The sequence below is a fragment of the Ursus arctos genome, unplaced genomic scaffold (genome assembly GCF_023065955.2).
Source record: "Ursus arctos isolate Adak ecotype North America unplaced genomic scaffold, UrsArc2.0 scaffold_1, whole genome shotgun sequence".
Classification (NCBI taxonomy): Eukaryota; Metazoa; Chordata; class Mammalia; order Carnivora; family Ursidae; genus Ursus; species Ursus arctos.
In genome coordinates this window covers 101078178-101093296 of record NW_026622763.1, presented here as the reverse complement: position 1 = coordinate 101093296, position 15119 = coordinate 101078178, and the positions used below count along the sequence as shown (strand labels likewise).

At 45.6% G+C, this 15119-nt stretch overlaps 1 protein-coding gene across 3 annotated transcripts in view; it reads right to left on the bottom strand.

Annotated features, from left to right (window-relative positions):
* Positions 1-15119, bottom strand: part of ARMC9 (armadillo repeat containing 9) — a 146794-nt gene that overhangs the window by 101129 nt on the left and 30546 nt on the right. For all 3 annotated transcript variants that reach the window (XM_026491715.4, XM_048214328.2, XM_057305543.1), the window contains exons 8-10: positions 14880-15037; positions 10331-10429; positions 362-396 (exon numbers count right to left, since the gene is read on the bottom strand). In XM_026491715.4, the coding sequence (XP_026347500.2) occupies positions 362-396; positions 10331-10429; positions 14880-15037 (292 nt within the window). The remainder of the gene's footprint in view (positions 1-361; positions 397-10330; positions 10430-14879; positions 15038-15119) is intronic.

Below are 15119 nucleotides of genomic sequence, written 5' to 3'. Positions count from 1 at the left end.
TCCTGTGGCCCTGGTCACATGTGAGCCAACAAAGAACGTAAAATTTAGACGTTGCAACACTCTGTTGACTGCCCTATGATAGAAGATTAATCTCTATAGAATATCATAGGAACAATTCAACAATTTTTTTCCATTTGATGCTCTCTCTTCAAAATAAATAGAATTATATTAAAAGATATTTTAGTTTAACAGTATTACTTACAATTACTGGTATTTCCTTTATGGCCACATGAGCTCCAGCTAATCAAAGACACCCCTCTAAGCTAGGCTGTTAAGATGAATGTTTATTAAAGTTACTTTGAATTCCAGTTTTACCTAGAGCTGTTCTCCATCATAACAACTCCTAAGGTCAATTACTTACCCGGGTGCCAAGGAGGCTCTTAACATGGTTGAAGCCTGGGGGTGGGGGTTGGAAACAGAAGGAGAAAGACCGTGTTAAACAGTGAGAGCAATGCATTAATCCTAAATCACTGTACTCACACAAAATCAACAGATTTCAAAGTTTTTGATCCATCAGGATTCTCCTATCATAATCATATGCGATTTAAAAATTAGCCCAAACAGGGTGCCTGCGTGGTTCAGTCAGTTAAGTGTGGGACTCCTCTGTTTTCAGCTCAGGTCATGATCTCTGGGTCATGAGATGAGCCCTGCGTTGGGTTCTGTGGGGAGTCTGCTTGTCCCTCCCCTCTGCTCCACCCCCGCCCCCCAGGCTCGCAGGCATGCTCGCTAGCACACACTCTCTCTAAAACAAACAAATAAATAAAATAAAATAAAAATAAAAATAAAGAAGATAAAAAAAATTAGCCCGAACTGAAGTTAAGCAACACATTGCTCAAGCAGTTCCCAAGCTTCCTACCACCCTTGGTTTGTTCCGACTTTGCTCCAAGGAGTACTCTGTAAAAAAACAAGTGGGTTCTCTGCAGCCGAACTCCCAGAGGTGCTTAAATCTGCCTAGTCAGATGTCACAGAGAACAAGGCAACGGAAATCACTATTATCCTGATTTATTAAGATTTTCTCTTTGAGTATAAAAATAACATGTACTTTGTACCAAGTCAAACCCTACAGGGGTGTTCATAGGTGTTTATAGAAAAATCCCCCTCCCACCCTACTCCCTTTTAATCCTACTTATTGGACAAATCACCACCCACTTTACGGATAGTCCGTGTCCCACTTATTGTTTGCTTTGTTTTGTTTTTGCCATTACAAACAATACTGACTTAAACATGTACTAAAACAGACTTGAGAAACAAAAAACCAAATGCTGTGTGTGGTGCTTGGTTGGACCAACTCAAACCAACTGTAAACGATATTCTGAGACAAGAAAGGAAATCTAAGTATGGGCTGCACGGTGCTGTATGATACTGAGGAATTCGTGCCAACTGTGTTTGGCATTGCAGTTATATTTGTTTTTTGTTTTGTCCTTATCTGTTAGATAAATAGATTGAGTTATTTACAGGTAAAGTGATAGAATGTTTGGGATAGGTTTTAAGGAACTCCAGGAAAAAAAAGTAAGTAGAGAAGAGAAGAGATCTCGGCCCCCTGGGGAGTCCCTCCTGAAGCAGCAGGCAGTGGTTCTCGGTCCCCTCTGTGTCACCACAGCTCTCGAATGGTCATTATTCACACTTATCGCATTGAACTGTGATTATTTTGCAATGATTTCTGTGCCTTTCTCCTTCAGCAGACATTGAGTTCCATAACGGGTGGAAATATATTACCCTCAATATGTGTACCCAGCACCTGGTACAGTGCCTGGGCATACAGAGGCACGTGATCAACATTTGTTGAATGAATGAATGAACGAATGAATGAAGACCAACTCCCCAAGATGGGCTCTCCGGAATCCTTGACTGATTTAATAATAAACTGGCCCTAGGTGATGACTCCATTCTCTGTTGCTTCCATCTGCAGTATTTATAGGGCACACAGATTCCCACCGTGGAGACAGCAAACCTCACTTTTAAATGGCTCATGACCATGTATATTTTTATATTTTTTAACCCTTGACTTTTTTTTTTTAAATGAAAGGAAATGCCTATTCCTGTTATTGGCTTAAGTAGCAAGGAATTGAGAAAATAAATTTGAAATGTATCTAAATTACTCATTTAACACATTCAAAAGACCAAGAAGACAAGATATTAAGTCAAATGAGTCAAATAAGGGCACAGACATATTAAAATATTAGCCTAATATAAATACAAAATAAAAATATTTTTAGGGGCGCCTGGGTGGCTCAGTCAGTTAAGCATCTGCCTTCAGCTCAGGTCATGATCCCGGGGTCCTGGGATCAAGCCCCACATCGGGCTCCTTGCTCAGCGGGGAGCCTGCTTCTCCCTCTCCCACTCCCCCTGCTTGTGCTTGCTCGCTCTCTCTGTGTCAAATAAATAAAATCTTTAAAAAATATATTTTTAAAATTAGTGTTATTGGCTAATTCATACATCCACAAATAAAATTCATCACATAGTTAAGAAAATGTTTCCTGGGGCTCCTGGGTGGCTCAGTCGTTAAGCGTCTGCCTTTGGCTCAGGGCATGATCCCGGTGTTCTGGGATCAAGCCCCACATCAAGTTCCCTGCTCTGCTGGGAAGCCTGCTTCTTCCTCTCCCACTCCCCCTGCTTGTGTTCCCTCTCTCGCTGGCTGTCTCTCTCTCTGTCAAATAAACAAATAAAATCTTAAAAAAAAAAAAAGAAAGAAAGAAAATGTTTCCTAACACTTACTTATTTTTAAAAGATCTTATTTATTTTTTTAATATTATATCTTTTTTAAAAAAAGATTTATTTAGGGACGCCTGGGTGGCTCAGTCGGTTAAGTGTCTACCTTCAGCTCAGGTCATGATCCCAGGGTCCTGGGATCGAGCCCCACACTGGGCTCGTTGCGCAGAATCTCTCCCTGAGCAGAGAGTGAAATGGAAGCATTATGCTTCCAGCGCTGCTCAGCTGCAGGAAAGGAACCTGAGCCTGGTGTTCAGCCGTTACTGCTCCCCGAGGCCAGCGGTCATGGGGTGGGGACAAGGATGGACGGGGGCCACATGAGCAGGTCAACATTGAGGAGAGCTTTGCCCATGCTCTGTGACGTCAGAGTGTTCTGAGAGATCGGTCTAAGCTGTAACATGACGGAGTGTCTGCAGATTTACCAGGTGGGACTCTTGAAGATTTACCAGGTGGGACTCTTGAAGAGTCTTTAGGGTGCGGCTGAGTGCTGTGACTCTCAGAATAGGGCATGTTCCGAACTTCATGCATCAGCGGCTGGCTTTGGGGAAACCCTCTAGGGTTAGTGTCTGTAGGCACTTGCTTTGGAAGAAGCTGCTCTATAGGATGGTAGCAGGTGTGTGCGGCCCGGGAGGGTCAGAGAGAAGGAGCTACGACTTGAGGCCAGCAGCGGCTGCTGAGCCCTGAGGTTGTGGAAAGCACTGTTTGGGGCTGGGAACCTAAGTCCAGGCCCACTTGTCACCAGCCTCCCCGCTCCGGCCTTGGGTCTCACGCTGAACGTCTGTGGCCGCCTGTGCTGCGTAGGGGAGCAGGTGAACAGGGGAGGCAGGCCCCCTTGGTGGGTGATCTCAAGGGCAGACATAACCTAGAAGAGGTTAAATAACCACAGTGGGAGGAAACACGCCTTAGCCGTGGGTCAGAAGAGGCCACAAAAGCCGGGGACCCGAACAGCAGCCCCACCGCACGGAGAAGGGACGTTGCTACCGCCAACTCTGCAACAGGAAGGGGCACTTGCACAACATGGGCTGCAGGGCTACGTGTAGGAGGGGAGGGCTGAAATGGAACACTGTACACGTGGCGTTTAGAAATGAAGCTCAGTCAGTGAGGTGGGAGTGCCGAGTTCCTGAATGTGCTTCCTGGGCAGGTGGCTCTCTGGCTTATTGGTCACCGAGGGCACCACCCTGGGCCCTGCCTCCACCCTGTAGGTTGCGGGCATCTGAGAGCCTGGGGCTAGGCAAGGTACGTGGCAACATGCTCACTTGGGGAAGTGATAAGCCCCTTGGGCTTTCTGTGACCAGAACTGAGTGTGGAGAGACAGGTGGGCATTAGATCACAGAAGGCTGTGGACTCCACGCTGAGCACTTTGGACCTGGAGCAATGACAGGTATTAAACAAGACAGTAACATGATCGATGCCTGCATGTACCTACATCCCTCCCAAAACTTCAGGGCCTAAATAAATAAGACACAACTGCAAAGGTCACCCCCGCTCCCGCGTGCATGAGTAATCAGACAGGTGAGAGCTTTGAGACTGAGACCGGTTAGGAAATGTTGCTTTAGCCAGGACAGAAAGAGGAAGAGCCTGAACAAACACAAAGCAACAAAGACGTGGGGCAGGAGGGAGGAAGCCGCTCAGATCCCTAGGACTGCCTGAACATAGGGCCCAAAAGAGGGAAGAGGCTTGGATGATTCTCAGGTGTTCTGTGGAGTGTCATTGCCAAGACAGAATGTACAGGAGGGGAGACCACCTGTTTGGAGGAAAAGATGAGCTTGTTTTTGGATGCAGAAATAGTGTGCCTATCAGACAGTCACAGGGAGAAGGCTTGTGAGTCTGGGTCTGGAAGACAGAAGAGAAATCTGAGCTAGTGGTACAGTCACTCTCTTGCCCCATCACAGTCCCACCCACTGGCCGAGATCAAAGGTGGTCAATCCTCACACACCAGGGTCAGTTCAGGTACGTGATGGGCACTGGGGTAGGAGGTGTGGCAGGGAGGGGCAAGCTAGGTGTGCAATTCATCCTCAGTGCACGGCGTACGAGACCCAAAGAGGCTGCCTTGAGACGCAGTGGCGAGGCAGACACACTGCAGGCATCTTGCCGAGACTGAAGAAAGCAACGTAACAGACAACGTAAGGTCTGAAGGTGTTGAACTTCAAGCCAGAGCCACCGTCCACACAACAGCAAGCTTTAGGAAGACTCCCCCTCGGCAGAGCAGCGCCAAGCAGTGTTTCCTGAGCAACTGCACGAGGCCGTCCCAAGAAAGGGTCACCACCACTGCTACCGCCACCAGCCCCAGCCCCCTGCAGGTTTTTATTGCTAAGAAGAATGGCTGATTTTGAAGTGAATGCCTTCTAAGATTCGCATGTCCTGAGCCTTGAATATAATATAAATACCATATAAAAAAATATATGCATATAATGCAATCACACCTGGCAGTATTTTAACTTATATTCCCAATGGGGTCTACTTGGGAGTTGCTGAAAATGAGTTAATTCCCCAATGGGCCATTTTTCCAAATAAGGATGCATTTAAATGGAAACTTCTCAAGCCAATGAACCCTAAACCCACAGGTACCACTAGATGGGACTTGGGATTCCACATGGAGCTATGCTTGGGTTTCCACCTTTGGAGTCAGCACTGGACTCTGTATCATGGTCGGCCCTCCCCCTCCCCACTCCCACCTTAGGATGGACACTCTACATGGGTAAAGACGGTCACTCTCCTCCATCAGGCACTCCTTCTCTGGGGTGCCTCTGCATTTATGCTTGCCCAGTACAAACAGAGGGCTAAGAAGAGAGACATCCATGGTGCTTTCCCATGCTATCTGCAGGATACAAAGATGTGTGCTGCATCATTATTAGAAAAAGCAAAAACTGAAAAACCACCTAAAGGTTTGCAAGAGAATGGTTAAATGGACCATACGGCTTTTAAATTAAAACTCTAAAAGATAACGAAAATAGAAATAAATCCAAAAGGACACAGAAAACTCTTTAAAATGTACTAAGTTCAAAGACATAGTTGCAGAGTGATGTGTATAATAAAAACCTTAATTCTATACAATTTTTAAAGTCTGGAAAGATGAATGTGAAACAGTCACCAGGGTCACCTATGGAGGAAGAGGAGATGGGGAAAGTGTGAGGGAGAGAAGGGATTTGTATTCACTTTACTATTAGATTGTTATGTATTTTCCAGTGAGCACATTTGCGTATTACTTGTACAATCTTAGAAAACAAAAAAATCCCTGCCTCTTGTGCCCCAGGGGAGAAGCTTCCCTTCTTACAATGATCCGATTACTGAAAACATAAACTCAAAGTTATCTTGTCTCCCAGGAGATACTAAGTCACGGTCTGGAGCCTGAGCTGGTAAGGACTGCAGAATGACAAACCAGGTGGTGGGGTGGCAACAGGCAATCACACTGGAAGGGGCCACCTGAGAGAGTTCTCTTTTTAAGAAATCAATCCCGGCATTATTAGTCTTTCTGGGAACATCGGAATTTGACCACCAGCTCTGCTCATGTGAGTGGAGTTCTGGACACAGTTACCTGAGCATGAACTAGGCCCCACTCATGGCATCTCCTCTGCAGGGCCCTGCACCAGTATAATCCCCCTGCTCCAGGGGTGAATTCCTGGCTTTGTGGGTTTGGGAGAGAACTGGGCACGCATCACCCTGCTCCCTGGGTGGGGGAAGATGAGAACTCCCAGGGAGCAGTGGTCAGTCCTGCAGCCCTCCGGCCCTCGCTGCCAGCAGTGCTGGGGGAGGGGAGGGGCTTGGCCGGAGCTGGCCGTGACCGAGTAGCCACGTTTCTTGGATGCCAGGATTTAAATATAGGAAACCCACCTGTCTACAAAGAAAATCCACATTCTCCAATATAAGCGTCATCGGTGTTGATGGCAATATTGTCAGCTTCTTTTTCCTTTACTCTTTTGTCCTAGTTTCCAAATGGCTCAGAACTCAGGGTTTAGAAGGGTGTTATTTACTGAGTCCTTCTGAACTTTCAACACTGAGTGAGGCTGCAGAAGGCCAGATTCTTAACAGCCAGTTTTAAAAACCAGTATCAAACGTACTAAACTTTATGGATACCAGCAGTGCTCTGATGGGCCCGGCCCAGCTCCTTTATAGGGTACAATGAATCGGAACACTCGAGGTCAACAGAACGGAGGGGAGCTGATGGAGAACCACACTAGAGGGCAAGCTGGGCTGTGTCCACCTCTTTATCTTGAAACTCATGGCCTTGTGTTTGGACCTAGAGTAGAACTTAAACCCCTGGCAAATAAAAGCAGCCCTCCTCTCCTTCTAAATCCTCAATCCGACAATTCAACCACTACACTTCCTATCTAAATTGTACCCCAATTTCCTCTTCACACATTATAAATCCGATATCATACATTGACTCTAGGCATGCCCAGTCAACTATGTTCTATTATACTTTTACAAGGACATTCTTTTACAATGACTCATATCTACTTTTTATCATCTTAGAGAGAAATCTACAGGAATAATAAAAGACTATTTGCAGCTTTTATTGCCTGTTCCTAAGTCAGTGACTCAGGAGAAGAAAATGGTTAGGAACTAAGATAAACAGAGCTCATCTTGTCTCCTCTAGCTTCTAAGGCCTAGAATCTGTACCTTAATGCGACTGTAACAGGGAAGGATGATAGCGCTCATCTCTTGACAAAAAACATTAGTGTCTAATGGGATAAAATAAAAGATATGTTGTGTTCTCCTCCTTTTTAAACTGCTCCTTATTGACATGGTATTCATTTTAAACAAGCTGGATGCATCACTCCGCCAACAGTGAAAATATAAGGATGCTTGCATATGCAAGACAGGATGGGACTTTCTAACACAGACCTGAAAAACACTTAAGTATTTGCTGAACTAATAAAAAAGTGGAAGGGAAGGAAGAAAGGAGTAGTCCTATTAGCAGACACAGATCCTGCTATGCTAATTACTGCTAGAAAGCCATCATTTTTGGTAAACACTCTCCTTAACTGACTTACAGCTAAACGTACAGTACACAGAGGGTCAACTCAGCCAGTCCTCGGGGATGTGGCTCGAAGCCCCTCATCCTGGAAGGCCCACAAGGAAGTTATTTTTCTGAAACTCGATGTCTCTGTGTGCTTCCCTGACATTTAAGAATGGCCGATTCCCTAAGATTTCTGCACACTAAAAGCGCTGTGGCCGCATTCTAAATATAATAGAGACCCTGCAGCTTCTATTTTTTTTTTAAAGATTTTATTTATTTATTTGACAGAGAGAGAGCGAGCACAAGCAGCGGGAGCGGCAGGCAGAGGGAAAAGCAGGCTCCCTGCTCGGGGCTCAATCCCAGGACCCGGGGATCACGACCTGAGCCAAAGGCAGACGCTTTACCGACTGAGCCACCCAGGCACTCCCCTGCAGCTTCTATTATCCACATGTCCATGCGTGGCGTGGCCACCACCACCCATGGCTCTACAATGCTTCTGTGAGCAGCCGAGTGACGGGGTCAAGGACATTTGCTCTCTGCCATGTTACTCAGTCCTTTCTGTGAAGATCCACAAAAGAAACCGGCCGTCTAAAGGGCCCAGAGAGGGCGGCAGTGGCCTGGGAATGGTCTATCTGGGGAATGTATGGTGGGCTCGGGGGCATTCAGCTCACTGCTGTGCCTCCCAGGCTGTGTGTGTGTAGCACGTATGTTGTTTCCGATGGAGTGAAACGTAGATAATAAACATTATGCAACCGTCTCTCTTCCCTTGGGAGTAAGTCATGTACCTGCTTGCGGGCCCTGCGGCCCGGGCTGCGAGGCGTCCGGCAGCTCTGACACGCACGCTTTGTACTGGCCCCAGCCAGGCTAACTTGTACTGTCCTACACTCATTTTCCTTTAACCACAATTTCTTCCCCCCGATCCCCCCAGCATTACTGAGACGTAGGTGACAGAGGACACTGTGTAAGTGTAAGGTGTCCGAAGTGCTGCACTGACACACATATATATCGTGTAGTGATCGCTGCAATAAGGTTAGTTAACACGCCCGTCACCTCACCTCAGTTACTTTGGGGGGGGGGGGTGAGGACATTTAAGATCTACTCTCTTAGTAACCTTCAAGTATATAATAGAGTATTGTTAACATTAGCCACCACACTATGAAGTCCCAGAACTTACTCATAACCAGAAGTTACACTCTTTGACCAGCATCTCCCACTTCCCCTACCTCCCAGCCCCAGGCAACCACCACTCTACTTTCTGTTTCTATGAATTCTAACCACGTTTCGTTCTTTCCATCTTCAATTTTTTAATTTCTCTTATTTGCATTTTCTCATAATAAGCTGCTTCAGACCTGCTTGAGAATGCGGTAGAGTATACATTTTTTCTTAATACTAAAAAAGGCCTCTGCCTGTGAAGAGCCTAATATTAACGTGCAGACCCTTTCCCTTAGTTAAAAGCCGTAGCTCCGTCCCACGGGGGAGCCTCGGGATCCCTCGGCATCTCCTTCCGAACTGAGTATGTCTGGCTCCACCATTTAGCCTGTGGCCCAGGCAGCAGGTTGGGGTGAGCTCCAGGGACATGGGTTCAGAACTTGGAAAACGTCTGCAGGAGACACTGGGGTACTCGCTCCCTGGGTTAAGAACCCCAGCTCAACACCACATGCCTCCAGATGAGCTATCCTAAGAAGGACGCAATATCACCTAAGTAATATTTTGCCCTGGGAGGCAAACCCTGAATCTAATCACAAGGAAATACAAACACACGAAGAGAAGTGCTCTATTTTTTAAATGAGGGAACAACTATAAAGGACATGGCTCAAGTGACAAAGTGGAAAATGCCCAGATTAGATAAGAATATCATAAAGACATTAAATTTACTGAAGTGGATCATTGTATGGTTACATAAGAGAATACTCCTATTAAAAAACGAACTCTACACTGGAGTAAAATGCCGTCATATATGTGATTTATTCTCAAATGGCTCAGAAAACAGACTGTGTGTGTGTGTGTGAGTGTAGACAAAGTAAACAAATGGGCAAAATGCCAAGACTCGCTGAATCTGGATAAAGGGTATACAAGTGTCCCTTGTGCTATTTTTGTGACTTTTTAAAAAAAATTATGCTATGTTAGTCACCATACAGTACATCCTTAGTTTTTGATGCAGTGTTCCATGATTCACTGTTTGCATATAACACCCAGTGCTCCATGCAATATGTGCCCCCCTTAATACCCATCACCGGGCTAGCCCATCCCCCCACCCCATTTTTGCGACTTCTTTGTAAGTTTGCAATTATTCCAAGTAAAAAGTGAAGAAAAGAAAAAAGAGAGCACCTGTCTTTGACTGTACAGCCTCCAATGTGGCAGTTATTTTAAAAAAGAGAATGAAGTTTCCTTCCTCTCTTATTGATTTGCTAATTGTTACCAGGACTTGGCACCGAACAGCTCCAACGGGAAGAACAGCCCCAGCGCCTCTCCCACCACCCCCGGGACGCCAGCCCCCAGCTGCTCACTCCTCAAACACAGCTTTCTTTTCCTTCTGGGACTTTACAGACCTCCGAAGCCAGCTGAAATGCAGACCCCTGCATGTTATTTGCCCTTGCTCTTTCACTGTTTTAGTTAGGCTATGTTTAAATTTGGGGGCAGCCACGGGGCACGGAGACTCACCGTCCCAGGCCTCGTGAAGTCCACGCTGTGGGCCAGGCTCTGCCGCATCTGGTCGCTGAAGAGGCGGACACACACACTCTGGAGGTACTCCGGGGTGATCTGCAGAGAGGATGCCAGGACGGCTGGTGAGAGGCCCAAAACTCCTCCAGGGACTTCACGGGCCCCAGAGGTTAGCAGAGCTCTCACCACTCTTCCTGTAAGGTTAGCAGATGGGATTCTGCTTTAACACAGGAGCTCTGGGAGCTAGAGCACTGGGCCTGACAGAAAAAAAACCACTAACATACTACAGGTATGATCGTGGGCTATCATATTTTAAGTTCTGTAATTCCACGAGATGTACTCTCACCGTCACGTAAAATGAACTGATTTAAAACCATTTCTGTGTGTGTGTGAATTCAAGCAAGAAAGTCAATTGGGTGGCCAACGTGTGGTGGAAAGAATGGTGGGCTGAACATTGGAAAATCTGGGCCCAAGCCCTGGACTCGAGAAAACCAACAGCTCTGCCCCTTGCCTTCTGACCTGTCGGGTGAAATGAACAATGTCCGCCTCCGTGGGTCACGGTGACAGGGTGAATGAGATCACGCATATGCCTGGCACAGGCCAGGTCGTTCTCGACGTGCTTGCAGGTTGAATGACGGAGACATTTCTTATCGAGTGCCGGCCAGTGTGAGGCCGCGCTGCTGTCCCTGTCAATGGCACTCGATTCTGGCCTTTCTTTAGCGCCTCTCCCACCCTCTCGTTAGCTACTGTAATTCAGGACTGGTATACAGCATCTCAGGTGGTGATCTCTGAATTTTTCTTTTTCATTTTACATCTTTTCTGTTTATAAAAAGAATGCACATTTAAATTGCACGAGTGCCCCAACCTCTCCCCAGTCGCATTCTTCGCCATATGCCAATCCCTGGAGGTAACTATTAACCATTTTGCACACTTCCCGCCTTTTTTTAAATGCCTGATTGCTGGAGAGGAGGCTCCTTCTCCCCGGGCTCATGATTCCATGTGGTGAACTCCCACATGGTCACGTCACCGGCCCCTCTCTGCACCCTCACTCAGTTGTCCCCATGCGAGGACTATGCAACCGATTCACAAGTTAGAAAGAGCTGCAATGAGGAGCTGCACCCACTCCTCTCCTTGGAGGACCCCATCGACCCACTGGAAACTTCTGGTCTGCTTCAGATGCAGGAAGGCTCTGTGCATCCGTGGCAGACGTCCGTGCTCATCCCCTGACCCTCAGCTCCTTATGAAGCGACTCAGACAATGCAGCGCCCCAGCCCATCTCAGGCCTGGGCTTGCCACATTATCCCACATCCACTTCCTCTGAATTTCGATAGTATCAAAATGTAAACATTCCTTTCTCATCCTGCATTTTTAACCTTTCCTTTTATATCTTCTCATTGTCTATAACCTAAAAACACATCCAAATATAGTTCATATTTAAAAAGCACCTTCCCCTTCCTCTATCCTAGGTCTTCATCTATCGACCCCCGGCTCAGTATTCTTCCTTCACGGCCAAGGTCCTTGAGAGAACAGCCCATGTTTGCTGTCTCAGTTCCCCGGGACCTCCCAACACACTACAATTAGGCTTCCAGCTGCATCACTGCATGGAGACTCACGTGGCAAAGGCCACCACCACTGACCTTCTAAACATCAAAATCACTGGACACTTTTCAGTTCTAGTCTTTTAAAGTTTTCTGTGGCCTCTGAGACTTTGCATCAACGCCTTACTCCTGAAACTGTTTCCTCCTTTGACTTCTGAAACTGCTACCAGAACCATTTCTTTAACAAGTAAATTTGATTGTGTCACTTTCTTGCTTAAAACAGGTGAATGAGGAAAGGACACAAATAATCAGTAGACTAAAAAGCAACGTAAAAATGGCCAACAAATATATTCAGCCTCATACATAATTAAAGAAATGTAAATCGAAACATTCAGAACATCAAGTTTTACTTACCAAACCGGGAAAGAATTCGAAGTATAATCAAAGTATAATAGTGTCTAGTGTTGGCAAGTGTGGGGAGAAATAAATTCTGATACAGATAAACTCCCGGGAGGGTTTGGTAGACATCTCTGAAATCTCAGGAGAAATAATTTGGCAACATCTATAAAAATGTTAATGCCCATAACCTTTGACCTAACAATTCCACTCTTAGGATCTTACCTTACCTGTTTTCGAAGGTACACAGTACATACAAGAATGTTCACTGCAACTTTTTTTTGTTCTAGCAAACAAAAAATCTAAACGTTCACCCTCAGAGGGCTAATGAATTATGGTTCACCCTTACAACGGCATAATGCGCAAGCCTAGAAAAGAATGAGGGGAGTGTGGTCATGTGGAAAGATCTCCAAGATATACTGAAAGTAAAAGAGCAAGTTTCAGAAAAATAATGGGTCATAGGATCCCAAGTGTGTGTAGGCCGCATGCACACACATGCATATGCATAGAAATGTTTGGAAATAACACACAAGAAAATGTTCATCTCGAGTACCAATAAAGAAGGGACACCAAAAAACTTAGTATAGACTACTCAGACTTTTCCAATTTGTTACCACAAACATGTATACTTTTTTACATTAAAAACAAAAGCCAGTTAAAAGCCTGGTCCCGGGCCCTACTGTCATGTCCCCTCCCTCCCCGTGTGGTGGCAGCAGGGGCTCACGTGCCCATCCCTGGTCAGTGTGTCACACCTGATGCCACATCGACTCTGGCTCTTTGGGCAGAGGAAGGCATATGCTTTTCGTTTTATTTATTTCTGTATTGTTTGAACCTTCTAACTGTGTGCCTGTATTTGGTACCAGAGGTCACAGAAGCCACGTTTGGTTTCTTTCTGATACTTTTCTGTTCTAAAGAGAAGTCAACACATGCTATTTTTAAAACTAGAAAAAAGCTAATTTGAGAAGTCCAATTTTTAAGGTATACATTTCAAAAGCTCCTCACTCACTACAGGACAAAGCAAAATTCCTAAGCATGGTCTACAGGTCTCCGCACGATCTTTGCTGATCCGTCTTCCCCACATCATCTGCCAGCCTGTGGCCACCTCCCCAGCTCCTGCCGCTCTGGCCGCACCAAGCCATTTCCAGCAGTTTGTGGGCTAGGTTTTCCCAGGAGCAAAGAGGCTTTCAGTACAGGCTACTAAAACATATTAAAAAGCTACTACAGTAAAAAACACAATGCATTACTAGCTTAAGAATAGTCAGATCAGGACCGCCTGGGTGGCTCAGTTGTTAAGCATCTGCCTTCGGGGCAGAGCTTTACAGAACTTAATACATGCCCATGAGTACGAAACTGGGAAATCAGAATAAGATCAATAAACTGGATCAATGTCAGTGTTCTGGTTGTTGTATATTGTACTATAGTTCTGCAAAATGTTACTATTGGAGGAAACTGGGCACAGTGTGCCAAGACTCTCTTTGCATTATTTCTTAAAATTGCATATGAACCTACAATTATTCCATTTTTAAAGCAAATGTATATTTCCACAAAGAAATTTTATTATACTTTCTAATTTTTTAAAAAAGATTTTATTTATTTATTCAACAGAGAAAGAGACAGCCAGCGAGAGAGGGAACACAAGCAGGGGGAGTGGGAGAGGAAGAAGCAGGCTCATAGCAGAAGAGCCTGATGTGGGGCTCGATCCCATAACGCCGGGATCACGCCCTGAGCCGAAAGCAGATGCTTAACCACTGTGCCACCCAGGCGCCCCTACTTTCTAATTTTTTAGTAAGTGAAACACTAGAGTCCTTCCCATTAAAGTCAGGAATAAGACAAGGAGGTCCATGAGCACATTATTTGACAATATTCCACAGTCTTAGCCAGTATGCTAAGAAAAAAGAAAAATCATTATAAATAATGAAACAAAACAAAACAAAAATATCATTATTTGAAGATGATATGACTGTCAACCTAGAATACAGGAGAATCAATCAAAAGAATCTACCAGATTAATAGAGTTCAGAAGGGTAGCTGGATATAAAATCAATATGTGAAAATCTGTCACTTTCCTTCACATCAGCAGCATATTTCCCCCATTTTTATGCCACTCCATATTATTTTTTCTGTTGCCAGACAACTTGTTCTTTGCTAATGTTAAGAATAAGGTAGAAGTGGGGCGCCTGGGTGGCACAGCGGTTAAGCGTCTGCCTTCGGCTCAGGGCGTGATCCCGGCGTTCTGGGATCGAGCCCCACATCAGGCTCCTCTGCTATGAGCCTGCTTCTTCCTCTCCCACTCCCCCTGCTTGTGTTCCCTCTCTCGCTAGCTGTCTCTATCTCTGTCAAATAAATAAATAAAATCTTAAAAAAAAAAAAAGAATAAGGTAGAAGAATAAAGATGTGGTCGACGTGTGTCAGGAAAAATGGATAAAATACTGCAAGCAGCACAGTAACTGGTGTGGAATGTCAGCGTGGGCTCCTTCCTGTACTTGGCTTTGTGAGGCACAGGGGCAGGTGTCACTGGCTGGGAGTGGCCAGGAATCCCAACATCAACACGGCCGATGCTCTTGACACTTCTTTAGCTCCAAACAGACACACGAGCAACCAGGGATCTTCCTTACCATCTTGCCACTGACCGTGGCCTCCAGAGAATCCACCAGCTCTGCTGTGACCCCTATGAGATTGTGGTAGTCCGCCTGGATCTTGTTGTACCGCTTCAGGTATGTCATTGACCTTCGCTCGGCTTCCACCAGCTGCTGGCGGAGCTGCTGCGACATTTCTAGGAAGACAATATATATTAAAATGAAACAACAGCAAGAAAACCCCACAGACTAAAAAAAAATAATCATATTCTTCTCAAG